Raw genomic sequence first — 13,478 nt, forward strand, 5'->3', positions numbered from 1 at the left:
TTAAAGTTTCAACTTATGCTCTCCAGCGTCTCCCAGAACCATGAGTCCCATCCGAAGACGAAGAAAAAGGTTTCGCCGATCCTCCTCCTGAAAGACGCACCGTCTTCCCTTTCAATCAAGTACTCGCCGTAATATTTTAATAAAGCGTATGCCCCTGGCTCTCGATATTACCCAGTCCCGAAAGAGAATCAGTGAAATTGCGAACATAAGTATTCCTCTTCAAAGTCCACTGGCTGGTAGCATCAAGGCTGACATCGAAAACAGCCTTCCCATATCCAGAGTACGCAGCGCCCTTCCAACTACTATATTCACCCAAAGACCAACTGATATAACTCCCATTGTACGCGACCAAGTCACCCGTCAAATCAGATTCCGTAACAGAAACAGTAACCTCAGCAGGAAGCAGGTTACTATTATCAGAATAACCAGCATAATAATCAAAGCTCTGAGTTATAGCAGAGTAATTAGCCACAACCAGAATACCAGAATTAGTAACCAGCTGAGAATTACTCAGCGTCACATCAGCAATAACATTTCCAAACCATAACCCAGGCATCTCAGTACCCGTGGTAATGAACTTGGTATTTGTAAAGCTCAGAGTTGCTCCACTTTGCCTCTCAGCATCACTGAACATAGCAACACCGCCAAGTAAACCGGCGGTGCAATCGCAGTCAACGAGATTGATTGTATTTCCACCATCAGAAAAGACCACTGGGCCCATTTCAGAGAGACCAAGTACATTCTCACCATAGATATCTCCGAGGGCGTAAAATATAGCAGAGCCAACCCCAGCCGCATGTGCTATACTGTCATAAACATAGACGTGGCCAATGGGTGAGTCGCCGGAGAAGCTAGATGAACGCTTTCCCCCAGAATATACTTGAATGTTGCGACCGATGATGGTTCCATAGCCTGAAGCATATAGGCCGTGGGATACAGGACCTGATGAATATAGCCAAGAGTTGTTGACTTCGACGACAGTCCTCTCCATACGAGTAGAACTGAGCTGCGCCATTATGGACGTTTACATTGACATGATCGAGTTTTGCGGTGGAAGCATTGGCCTGTAAGAGCTTCATCAGAGAGGGAGAGATATTAACAGATAATCAAAGAAACATACTACATTCACAGCAGCATTAAAGCCCCAGAAACTGGAATCGTATAGATCACTAAAGTATCCACTCTTGAGGATGTTCATGTGAGAGCCAGAGAAGGTGGCATTATTGGATACAAGCAGCACACTAGTATCATTGGCAGTAGCAGACCAGATAACATGCCCAGCAGTTGCCCTTTTCCCGTTGACCTTGTGGACTGCCTTGACTGGAAGGTGTCAGCAAAGGATTCTCGCGCAGAAAACACTCAAATGCTCAACTCACTAGGTGAAGGTTGCGTGAGAACGACAGGAATGCTATAGTCAGGCACAATAGCATTTTCAGCTGCCCACAGTTTAGGACTAATCACATTTGAAGGATCGTCGATTGTAACTGTTGCGAGCACAACTGCAGGAAAAAAGAACATAGATATAGGCCACATGACGCTGTCTGAATGGGCGCTCGGAAGTCAGCTTTAAAGGCACTTTGAGTATTCACTGTCGATCTTTGAGAGAATAATTTGTACGAAGGTCCTAACTTTAAATAGTTTCGAGATTGTCTTATATACTTCATGTGGACACAAATATCGTACATCAATCGGGTCCTATCTTATAAACAATAGCTCCTTGGTACCAAACCTTCGGCAAGAAGTGGAGAAAATTGATTGAAGAACCTTGGAACGCATGGAGAGAAGCAAAGTCTGGGGTGACTTAGCTTGAAGCGGGGAAATAAGTTGATCAATTGAAGCTAAGCACATATGCTCCTTGATGTGGACCACTCTCAGCTATATATGGAAGCCCCAACATCCCCACTGTATAAAAAGACAACACACCCAGCTTTCGAGGCTCTGAGGAATGTACCTATTCCCCTCCTGATATGATGTTATTAACGTGATGCTTCCAATTTACAAAGCCTACTGGCCAGATCTGATATGTAGACTATGGGAAAGAGATCTGGAAAGAGATCTGAGAAGTACTTTGAGAGACGATCGTAAATTTTCGATTCATTTCCTGGTAAGGTGGGTGTGTCAACTTTATCGAGGCAGTATCATGATTCAGATGTCAAGCTATTCAAGTTCTAGATATAACCTACAGACGACACCAGTATGAGTGTTCTATTGTGAAAATACATTATTCGAACGTCAGTGGGAAGTCATTATCGGGCCTAGGATTAGTATAGAATTAGAAATTCATTGGCATACTCTATTTTATATTACTATGAGGTAGAAGCTTCATAAACGATATAAAATCCATGATGAATGGTAGCATTGTGCTAAATGGTCAATAAGAACGAAACATGGTGATTGTAAGATTGCCGCCGTCACGGACACACCTACTATGTAGGGCCTTTCGGTACTCTGAAAGGGTCTCTTAGCCCGAGTAGCTGTCGTTCATATACATATCCATGCAAATTGAAAGACCGCTAAATATAGATAGCAACCAGTTGGCATCACCACAGTGAGGAGTATTGAAACCCCAGAAATTTGCTTTAGAGAGATTCTTCGACTATCCATCCACTCTTGAAAGTTCATGTGAGAGCCAATCGCCAATTATCGAGATATTACGAAATTCGACTGTTCAATAGATCATTGTTTTGTGTGTAAATCTTTTCTCATACCCCCAATATAACGGTTTGCGAGGAGCATTTATAATGCTATAGCATCGTCCTTCATTGCGTGTCAAGAGCCAATCAAACACGTCCTAGTGGGTGGGTACGCCTGTCAGGGGTAAGCATTAGTGGGGGCTGAATTTTCTTTGACAGAATAAAATAACAGGATTTGACAGATCTTTTGTTGACAGTCAAAGTTACAGCAGCTCTCGATTCGCGATGGTGGAAACAAAAAACACGTTGTCGGCAGACGAACAGTCTAAGCTCCTCCACATACAACCCACCGGTTAGAGCGCACCCGGTCCCCTCCCTTTGCGATTTCACTGACTGACATTCCGGAAGATCGGTATCAAAGGGAATTTGGCTTTCTGACCCGGTTTGGGCTCCAATCAAATGTGATCCGCATAGCATCATACAGCAATATTGAACAGGAAGCGACCCTCTCTAAAGCGGTGCTCTATCCAGCGCTTCGGAGGGTCGTCCGACAATACCCCGAGCTGGGCATGATTTATTTCTATCGACAGTCCGAGAAGAAAAAGTCCCAGCATCGATCCTTTTCTGGCGTTTTGCCACAAATTAATCTCGATAAACACGTGGAATTTATTGAAATTCCGGCGGAAGACGAGAGGGCCGGCCTAACAGCAACAATTCAGCGATATCACAGTCTGTGGTTTGATCCGTCTGAAAAGCCACTCTGGAAACTTGTCATAGTCAACGGGCGACATGCTCTGTTTGTGTTTGACCACTTTGTCACCGATGGACGAGGGAGCACCTATATCCTCGAAAGCCTACTAGAAGCACTCAACTCACCTAATGAAAAGGATGGTGATTCGCCCATTGTTGACATTACCACGGAAATCAAGGGATACCCAGAGAGAGACCCAGTGAAATGCTCTGGAAAGGGGCCGTCTGTACTTTTCGCGATAATGAGCTACGTTACTTTCTGGTGCCTTCAGCTCTTTTATCGCGGAACCGATATCTTCTTTCACGATGCCGTATATCAGGAACGGGAACTTGTCTTCAGCGATCCAAAGAAAGAAGACAACTTAACTGTTACAAACCTCCACACACTCCGCCTGGACGCTGATACTATGCATAGATGTCTCAAAGCATGCCGCGAACATCAGACCTCATTTACAAGCTTCTTACACACGTTGATCAAAGTGACATTGGCAGCTGATTTCTATCCCAAGGCTAAATTCAGCCATTCCGAAACAGTCATCGATGTACGACCTTTTCTCCTTGACCAAGAGAGGAGAAGAGTATGAGCACAGCTGTATCTATGATCTCGAGCTATGACTGGCTATCCGACTTTCGCAAAGCGGGTCAAGGTTCCGATCCAAAGAGCGAAATTCCAGTTGACGCAGATACCATATGGAAAATTGCACGGAAGCACAAAGCCCACATTTCCAATGATCTCCAGCATAAAAAGTCGTGGATGAAAGCTTGGCAAGCAATTGATCTGATCGGGGAAGATGAAGAAGATTATGTTTCCCAGTTCGCACCGGGCCTGAAGCTTGTTCAAAAATACGCATTCAATGTATCCAATCTGGGTGCTTTCGAAAATCAGGCTGGCAGTGGACCCTGGAATATTTCGAACATGGAGTTCTCAGCGGGTGCCATAAAGGCAGGCTATGGTGTCAATCTATCCTTTAATGTTTCTGGTGTTCGGGATGGTGTCACTGTTGTTCATGTTAACAGTGAAGAAGGATCGCTCCCCAGTGATTTTGTCGCTTCGCTCGTTTCCCGTATCGAGAAACGTATGTTAGCAGTCATCTGAATGGGAATGTGTTGGATTCATTGGCAGGCCTCTTAAATTGCCACTATCACTCAATAAATGATGGGTGGAGGCTACCTCGTGTATCTAATATGCAGGGTAACAGCTTGGATATATAAAGATAGATATTACAAAAGACCTTTCAAAGTACAGAATGTTTGTAGTATCATTAGCTATACGGTCAATGTGAACAAAATATGAGCGTCTATTATTTATCTACAGCGTCCCCAAGTACCCTAAGAGCCCCCCCACCCCCCGCTGTTGTAGATTTAAATAATTGAAACTCAGTCCAGTCATACTATGGGCCGATGGCAAGCGATAGCGTATCGCTTTACTTCCGAGGTCTTTCGTCAGTTCCCACCAAGAGGTCAATTAGCATACTAATGATATTCCTGTTCGGAAATCGAATGGGCGATCTTCATTGATCATCCTGCAGGATTTACTAGAAAGACAATCTATTGATCAATTGATTCACTGATCTATTTCATGGAGGCAATCTCATAGAAACGTACGATTCTGTATAGATAGATTTGCATAATGAAAATCTCCAATTCTAGATATATGAACACGTAGTATCGACTGATACCGTTGAATTAGGCAAAAGCAGACCATGTCAAAATATCAAGTCGAAATAGACAGGCGAAATGCGATGGATCCAACATTAAGACCCAATCCAGGTTACTATATCTCGAAGACCAAAGTTTACTAACAGGGTAATCATTGGAGGAAATATGGCATATGCTACTGAGGATTTACTAGTACCCTCCAGTTGCCTTCAAATGCCAACGACCCCCAATCACAGATTGACCACGGTGAAAAGTACCTCGACGAAAGCGGGGAAACAGACCCGCAAATGGTCCGCAAGCGTATCGCAAAGGCATCCGGATATATCCAAAAGAGGGGTATTTGAGGCTCTAGTTTGGGCATTACTAGTCCAGTGTTCAATCTTCCTCCGTCGCCTGGCGCTTCCGTGTACAAATTGATTGGATCAAAGACTCTCTAGGTTACAACCCCGACGTCTATGCCCAACAGCATCATATATTGGCAAACCTTCTTTTTCTGATTTAGATGGCTGAGATGAGTGCCAACAAGGAAATCAAAATATCTATGGATTCTGTTCCATTTCATTTCGGAACACGGGATGGACTATAAAGTGTGGCCGTCGCATTAGATTTGTATAAGATGCATTTTATGCTCTGGCACTCTTCCACCTTAAGCCGTGCTATATATTAAACTTCGAAACTCCATTTGCATACTTGCATATTCGGGTTTGATCATTCATTCGCGACCATGGACAATTCTACTGGGAGCAATGATCCCACGACGAGTCCAACCTTCTCCCGCGCCACTGCCGGCTCCTCTTCTCAAAAGTCTATGAGCAACAACAGGTATAAATTTCTCTTTCTATCAAATATCACCTTCGGGAAACAAGGTTTACACGGAAGAGCTATTCAGACTGACGGAAGATCACAAATAGTGCATCTCCACCCGAAAGTCGCAAGCCGCAAGACTTGCCTGACTTAGCAGGCGTTGGAGGGTGGGCAAACACGAAAGCCACAGAAAGCAAAATCGAGAAATATTCATCTAATTCGAACGCGGCCCATCTTTCGAAGAGCCACGGCCATACATAATTGGAGCACCGAGTAGGGTGAATAGAAGGGCAAGATTGGCCGAACCGTCAGTAATGATTTAGGGATGCAAAAGCAAGGAAAGGATCCAACAGCCACTCAAGCACGTCCGAGAATACCCGAGATTGACAATTTTGAAGGAATGAGATGTATGAACTTGGTGGAGACGGCTCATCAACCCCGCCCTATGGCTACAGCACCGAAAGTCACGGTATCATCAGCAAGACTACGGGGACCGGTGCCAGCGGGCTAAGGCGCGGCTAGATATGGTTCCCGGAGACGGAGAAGATGCGAATCAAGAGATGGTAGAGACGAAAGCGGGGATCTTCTCCAATCTCGCAATCAGACGCAAAGCTCGAGATGATGATGCCATGCAGATTGCAGATGCATCTCCGCTCGGCAGGGTTCCCCTCTTTTTTTGGGTGATTTCCAGTTATTTTATGATTCTCATATTTTAGCAATGTGCATTTCCTTGTTTCTTATCTTCGGATGTGGTGGCCGAGTGTTTGCTTCCATCTCTTAATGGTCGAAAATGAACTTCAAGTTGTCTTACTGCGATCCACGTTCGATAAATCGCCACATCTTGGGTGAAACGTGTATGTAGAGATGCCGGGAATCCGTATTCACTCTGCATTCGTGCCCAAAATCAAGATAATCGCATAGTATCTCATGGTGGGGACTGCTTGATGGTATATTTGAGAGTTGCACGGCACTTGATACCACTGGGTAACAAATGCGCGGCCAAATTCCCGATGACAAAAAGATAAGGCTGAGGGTGGTGGATACCTCGATGTAAGCCGGAAGTACTTTGTTTTCACGTTATATCAAGATGTTGTGTCACTTTGATCATTGTTGAATGCATGAGAAGAATAGAGTGACGAGCAGATGAAAAGGTCTAAGTAGAAGGTCATATTTTATGGTATATAATGAGAAATGCAGACATAGCATTATTCCTCGGAGGGCTTTGACCCATCTAGTTATTGCATTGATCCCAGTTCTCGCTTTGCAAAATAGGCGTCACGTTCTGCTTTCCTCGCGGCCGATTTAATAGCTCCTTTGTGGTACTTGCTATTGATATGATTTTTATACTGCTCCTCGCCCGCCATGGTCCGTTGACAAATTTCACAAAAATGGCAAGTCGTATCTGTTGATTGTGTTCGTGCCTTTGCCTCCTTGGCCCCAAAGACTTCATTTGCCAATGACGAGAGCGACTTTGGGTCAGGAGTGAGTTCCCCTTGCAGCATAGTCTGATATAGATTCTCCGATGGATCTGTGATGCACTGCTTCCATTTGCTGACATCTGTACTGTCAAGAAGATACAAACGCCGTATCATGCCTGCTTCGGAAAGGGCTCGCCATAATTTGTTACGAATCCACTTGACTTGGGATACTCCGTACTGCCTTGTGGCGATTCGAATTTGTTCAATACATGCCGTTTTGAGTTTTTCGAGTTCAGATTCGCTAGACACCGCATTATCAAGCGCTGCGAAATACGGTGCCATTTCTTTGAACCCAATGGATACCCAAACGCCACGCGTCTGGTCGACCTCTATTCCTTCTGATTGTTTGTTCTTCAGATAGTCTGACATGGTCTGTGCCTCCTCCATAAGCCCTTGCTCAATCATGGTGTCAACACGGGAAGCTAAGCGCGTATCGAGAGTCTCCTTCTCCGCATGAACCCAGAAGATCATTGTATCTTTGAAGCGTAGGAGACCTTCCTCCTTTACCAGCGCATCAGACTTGGACGCCTTTTGCTCTGCATAGATTTCAGATGCAGGTCGTCCGGTTGTAAAGTAAATCTCCAGCGAGCGCCGGATCTTTCGACCATCCTTGGGATGCCATCGTGCCGCCATAGCTGGATCCACTTCCCGGAGCTTTTCCATCATAACTTCAGGCTCCGCATCGAGGATTGGCCACTTTTCTGAGGTCGATGTTACTCCCGTCGAAGCCTCCATTGATTCTGGTGCATCTGAATCCTCTTGATCTTTGGCTTCCCCCACCAGAGAATCCTTGAACAAGACAGCCTGAGTATAATAGTGGGTACCCCCGACCAGAACTGGAACCTTCCCGCGTGACCGAATGTCATCGATGATTCTCAGCGCTTCTTGTTTGAACTGGCCAATACGCCATGCCTCCTTTTCAAACCCAACGCAGCTGAGCAGGTGGTGAGGAATGCCGTTTCGCTCTTCGACTGGGATTTGATTCGTGATGATAGGAAGGCCGCGGTACATTTGCATTGCGTCGCCATTTATGATTTCGCCATTAAATCGACAGGCTAGGTCCACCGCGAGCTACCTGCAGCTGTTAGCTATCTTTCATGGAAGCTTTCAATCGCGGGGCATCTTTGGCCCTGTTACCTTGGACTTGCCAGTGCCCGTAGCACCAACGACTGCTATGATGGGATCCATGATTTGTCTTCGACCATACCAAACTGATCGGAGGGCACGGAGCATAACCGACTCAACATGTTGACCCGCTTGCGCGTGGGGAAAGAGAAAAAGTGAGTTTGGTCGTTTTTTGTTATCGTGCGTTATCGGGATCATTACCTCATCCGCCACCAATATTGCACTAGTCTCACTTGAGTTTATGCTGAATGCCTATATTTTGACTCACTTTTAATTGTTTCTACTTTTCATCGTACGATCTTGAATTTTCTTTCGTAAAGTCCTTGCTTTTTCTGTACAGTACTGTGCTAAGATGACCGAACTCCTGGACAACACTCCCCCTGCTATTGAGGTGCAAAACCTCTCTTACAAGTTCCAAGATGGCTCTAATGGACTGGAAGACGTGCTATTGAGTCTCCCCCCTAACAGCCGGACCTTACTCATCGGCGGTGCGTGAAATATAAAGAAATCATGATTCTTTTTTGTCATACGCAAAGCTACCCAGACTAATTCATATGCAGCAAATGGAGCGGGAAAGACTACACTGCTGCGTCTTGTCTCTGGCAAACGTCTGGCCCCTAACAACACCATCTCAATTGGGGGCAAAGATCCGTTCAAAGACAGCTTAGAGGGCGTCACTTATCTCGGAGTCGAGTGGGTACTAAACGCCATTGTGCGTACTGACATCGATGTCCCTACTTTGCTCGCCTCCGTAGGCGGAAATGCTTACCCGGAGCGCCGTGATGAGCTCGTCGACATCCTGGACATTGATCTACGTTGGCGCATGCATGCTGTGTCAGACGGTGAACGTCGGCGTGTTCAGTTGGCCATGGGCTTGCTACGTCCTTGGAAGATCCTACTCCTAGACGAGATCACCGTGGACCTGGACCTGCTTTCCCGCAGCAACTTCCTTGCGTTCCTGAAACGTGAAACAGAGTCCCGTCCTTGTACCATCGTCTACGCTACTCATATTCTTGACAATCTTGCACAGTGGCCTACTCACCTGGTGCACATGCATCTGGGTAAGGTCAAGACTTGGGGCCCCGTGGAACAATTCCATGACCAGGTTGCAGAATGGACATCCGAAAATAGTCGCCTTGGCGAATTGGTTCTCAAATGGCTGAAAGAGGATCTTGATGCCCGAGGACCACGGAATGGTCGGGGTAACCAGGCCAAAACGTACGATGCCGGCGGCATCGGAGGATACGGACTTGAGACATATAACAAAAAGGCCTAAATATGACTCCGGGGTTTCCTCTGCTACACTTGCATGATCTGATTCCTGTTACGTACACACATTCTTTTTCTCTATTTTCATTTTCTGGGGGATCTCTGTTTTTAACATTTTGCCGTTCAACATTGGATTCAACCACAAGGCATTGGAAGGGGTTTCTGCGGGCATCTGGATGGATCAATTCAACATTTGGGAGTTTTGTATGCGACCATGATTCATGATATAGAGAGCTTGCAGGAGTTCTTCAACAAAATCAATCTTATTTTATTATCTTTTGCAGCTATTATGTTAGAACATGCCCCACTGTATATTTCCCCAATTAGTTCATATTGATTGGGTGCCTCAGGCACAATATTTGCATCATTTGTCGACGCGCGACGCGCTTTACAATTACGATGCACCATCATTCCCATGTTGTCTCGCAAGAGCTGCCCAGTTCTTGGGTAATGAGAGAATATTACCTGTTATTTTAAGCTTCACATTTTATTCTTCCTGTTCTTTGTCTTGTTCAATATCACAAATTGCAAATACAAAGCCACTTTGACCGATCCCGCGACTTGCGGTCTTCCACCAACAACGCGATGCGCTCGTCGGAATATGGGTCGGACTACTTTGATGACGATGACGACTTTGTAGTGCCCGACGATAGCCAGGACTTGCCTGCAGCTCGACCATCAAAGCGCCCTCGTTTACGAGCACCTACCCGCGATAAAAACAGACATGACGCCTCGTCAACGGACGGCTTTTCCGACATAGAAGCCGAGGAATACGATGAACGAGCAACGAGCCATGGCAATCAAGCGCGCAAGTCCCGCAGCTTCGTCGCGAAAAAGAGCAACATGCAAGAGAACATATTTGTCACCCAATTAACACAACCCCATTCCAGTCCTGATCGAATACGTGGACCAAGATGGAAAAAACCGAACCCTCCTTCTCCTCCTCCGAACGATATACCTACTCCACAAGCTAGTGAGGGTGGCCACATATCCGATAACTTCTCCGATGACGATGGCGCGCTGCAAGCGGCATTGGCAGCCTCCATGGACTCATTTGAGGCTGAGAATGCGGCCCGTCTTCCAAGCAGTCCTGGTATCTCAAAAAACCCACCTCCTCAGAGACCCACGCTCTCCATTCCTGGCCGAACTGATCTCCAACAAAATAGTTCATTTGAGTTGGACGATATTCCGGACGGTGCTTTTGACTCTTCGCCCTCTTTGTCGCCAGTAACACGACCCGCTCAGACCTCATTCTCCTCCACCATTAGCAGGAATCCCTCTTCTTATCGACAAACCACTCTGTATGGCATGGTTTCAGCGAATCCCCAAATAGATTTGGATCCTGGACCTCCAGAAAAAGTCGAATCTCCAACGCACCACAAATTAAATTACGATGAGCTTACCACATGGTGGTACCCTACGAACCTAGGGACTGTCAGAGACTATCAATTCAACATCACCCAAAAGGGTCTTTTCCATAACCTGCTCGTTGCCTTACCAACTGGTCTTGGAAAAACATTTATTGCGGCAACAGTTATGTTAAATTGGTTTCGTTGGACCAAAGACGCTCAAATAATTTTTGTTGCTCCAACAAAACCTTTGGTCTCTCAGCAGGTCTCTGCATGTTTAGATATCGCGGGTATTCCGCGTTCGCAAAGTACCATGCTCACAGGAGGAGCGTCTCCCGGTATCCGAGCACAGGAATGGCAATCAAAACGAGTGTTCTTCATGACCCCTCAAACATTGATCAACGATTTAAAGACCGGCATTGCAGACCCTAAACGAATTGTGCTTGTGGTGGTTGATGAGGCTCATCGCGCCACTGGAGGCTATGCCTATGTCGAGGTGGTCAGCTTCTTGCGACGATTCAGCAACAGCTTCCGTGTTCTCGCACTGACCGCCACACCTGGTTCCACAGTCGAGGGCGTCCAAGCGGTCATTGATGGCTTAGATATCTCACGGGTTGAGATTCGTACGGAAAATTCCCTCGATATCCGAGATTATGTACATGCCCGCAATATCGAAATCGAGACCTTCGAGAATTCAGAAGAAATGACTTTCTGCTTGGATCTTATCTCGGAGGCTTTACAACCTCAGGTTGATCAGCTGCAGAGGTTGAATGCGTACTGGGGCAAAGATCCCCTCAAGCTCACTGCATTTGGATTGACGAAAGCTAGACAGCAATGGATGGCATCTGATGCTGGTCGCAATGCAAGCTTTGGGCTCAAGGGGATGGTGAACTCCATCTTTACTGTTTTGGCCAGCTTAGCCCATGCCATCGACTTGTTGAAATACCACGGCATCATTCCTTGCTATCGTCATTTGACTCACTTCAGATCAAATACGGACGGCCAAAAAGGTGGCAAATATCAGAAACAAATCATTCAGCACGAAAGTTTTAAAAAGCTCATGTCTCATATTGATCCCTGGTCTAAAAACGACGAGTTCATTGGCCATCCCAAATTGGAATACCTCAAATCTGTCATATTAAACCACTTCCTGGATGCAGGTGAAGGGGCTGAAAACGTTGACAACTCTAAAGCTACTACCCGTGTTATGATTTTCGTTCATTTTCGTGACAGTGCCGAGGAGGTAACTCGAGTATTGAAAAGATATGGGCCCATGATTCGACCACACATCTTCGTCGGGCAATCAAGCGCCAAGGGCTCCGAGGGAATGAACCAGAAAACCCAGCTCGACATCATCACTAAATTCAAAGCCGGTACTTACAATACTATCGTTGCAACTTCCATCGGTGAAGAAGGTCTAGATATCGGAGAAGTCGATCGTATCGTGTGCTACGATTCTTCTGCTTCGCCCATCCGAATGCTTCAACGAATGGGTCGAACTGGTCGTAAACGAGCGGGAAATATCACTCTACTTTTGATGAAAGGCAAGGAGGAAGACTCATACACAAAGGCCAAAGATAACTATGAGAAGATGCAAGAAATGATTGCCAGTGGTGCTCGCTTTATCTTTCATGACGACCGATCTGCTCGTATCCTGCCCGCTGGAATTAGACCTCTACCCGACAAACGCATCATCGACATACCACAAGAAAATTCCCAGCACGAATTACCGGAGCCCAAACGGAAGGGTCGCGTGCCAAAGCGACCACCTAAGAAATTTCATATGCCCGACGATGTCGAGACTGGGTTTACGCGCGCTTCCACTCTGGCAGATGATGGTACACAGAAACCCAAACCTTCCAAGACACCCAAGAGAAAGTCCACAACACCCAAGGAAAATCCAACAGCGCCTAAAGAGAAGTCGGCGGCGCTTAAAGAGAAACCAGCAGCTCCCAAAAAGAAACCAACGGCGTCCAAGGCAAAGCCAAAGCAAAACCCTGGCCTTGAACCAGTGCAAAAACCGAGCACGGATGAAATCTTCGTGTCACCAAGTGCAATACGGGACTACCAGAAAGCCCAGCAAGAAGCCGGGGATACTACGAACCCCCGTACTGGTTTCTGGCCTCGTCCAGAAAGGTCAGTCAGGAAATCCGTCAGGCCGACGAGCCTGGTGGCCCATAGCTCTCTGACCGATCGCATCAGTAAAGTCATTCGCAACTTGGACCGCACCAGTCCTGATCGCAATAAATTTGATTGGAACGATGAAGAGTACATAGATATAGATTAGGCTCTTCCGGGGACGGCAGGAGTCTATGTAAGACTTTGATGAAGATTAATACGAATCGCCACATATCGGTGTTCGGTTTGATGTACTATATACCCATGAAAAGATCGGATAATCTAAAACCATT

The 13,478-nt window shown here is 46.2% G+C and overlaps 5 protein-coding genes across 5 annotated transcripts; 3 read left to right on the top strand and 2 right to left on the bottom strand.

The window, feature by feature from the left end:
• Window positions 1-136: 136 nt before the first annotated feature.
• On the bottom strand, window positions 137-1,015 carry N7478_009367 (uncharacterized protein; the record flags this gene model as incomplete). The annotated part of the gene is made up of 1 exon (XM_056925581.1): window positions 137-1,015. One exon carries the CDS (start codon window positions 1,013-1,015, stop codon window positions 137-139), a length of 879 nt encoding a protein of 292 aa, XP_056774951.1.
• Window positions 1,016-3,202: 2,187 nt separating this feature from the next.
• Window positions 3,203-4,479, top strand: N7478_009368 (Alcohol acetyltransferase; the record flags this gene model as incomplete). The annotated part of the gene is made up of 2 exons (XM_056925582.1): window positions 3,203-3,925; window positions 4,045-4,479. 2 exons carry the CDS (start codon window positions 3,203-3,205, stop codon window positions 4,477-4,479), a joined length of 1,158 nt encoding a protein of 385 aa, XP_056774952.1.
• A 2,602-nt stretch (window positions 4,480-7,081) lies between these two features.
• On the bottom strand, window positions 7,082-8,512 carry N7478_009369 (tRNA dimethylallyltransferase; the record flags this gene model as incomplete). The annotated part of the gene is made up of 2 exons (XM_056925583.1): window positions 7,082-8,395; window positions 8,462-8,512. 2 exons carry the CDS (start codon window positions 8,510-8,512, stop codon window positions 7,082-7,084), a joined length of 1,365 nt encoding a protein of 454 aa, XP_056774953.1.
• Window positions 8,513-8,801: 289 nt separating this feature from the next.
• Window positions 8,802-9,725, top strand: N7478_009370 (putative ABC transporter; the record flags this gene model as incomplete). The annotated part of the gene is made up of 2 exons (XM_056925584.1): window positions 8,802-8,937; window positions 9,010-9,725. 2 exons carry the CDS (start codon window positions 8,802-8,804, stop codon window positions 9,723-9,725), a joined length of 852 nt encoding a protein of 283 aa, XP_056774954.1.
• A 578-nt stretch (window positions 9,726-10,303) lies between these two features.
• On the top strand, window positions 10,304-13,354 carry mph1 (3'-5' DNA helicase; the record flags this gene model as incomplete). Its single annotated transcript, XM_056925585.1, has 1 exon — window positions 10,304-13,354. The coding sequence occupies one exon, from the start codon at window positions 10,304-10,306 to the stop codon at window positions 13,352-13,354; it is 3,051 nt and encodes a 1,016-aa protein (XP_056774955.1).
• Between the last annotated feature and the right edge of the window lie 124 nt (window positions 13,355-13,478).

Source organism: Penicillium angulare (assembly GCF_028827245.1).
Source record: "Penicillium angulare strain IBT 27051 chromosome Unknown utg000007l_segment0_segment0, whole genome shotgun sequence".
NCBI lineage: Eukaryota > Fungi > Ascomycota > Eurotiomycetes > Eurotiales > Aspergillaceae > Penicillium > Penicillium angulare.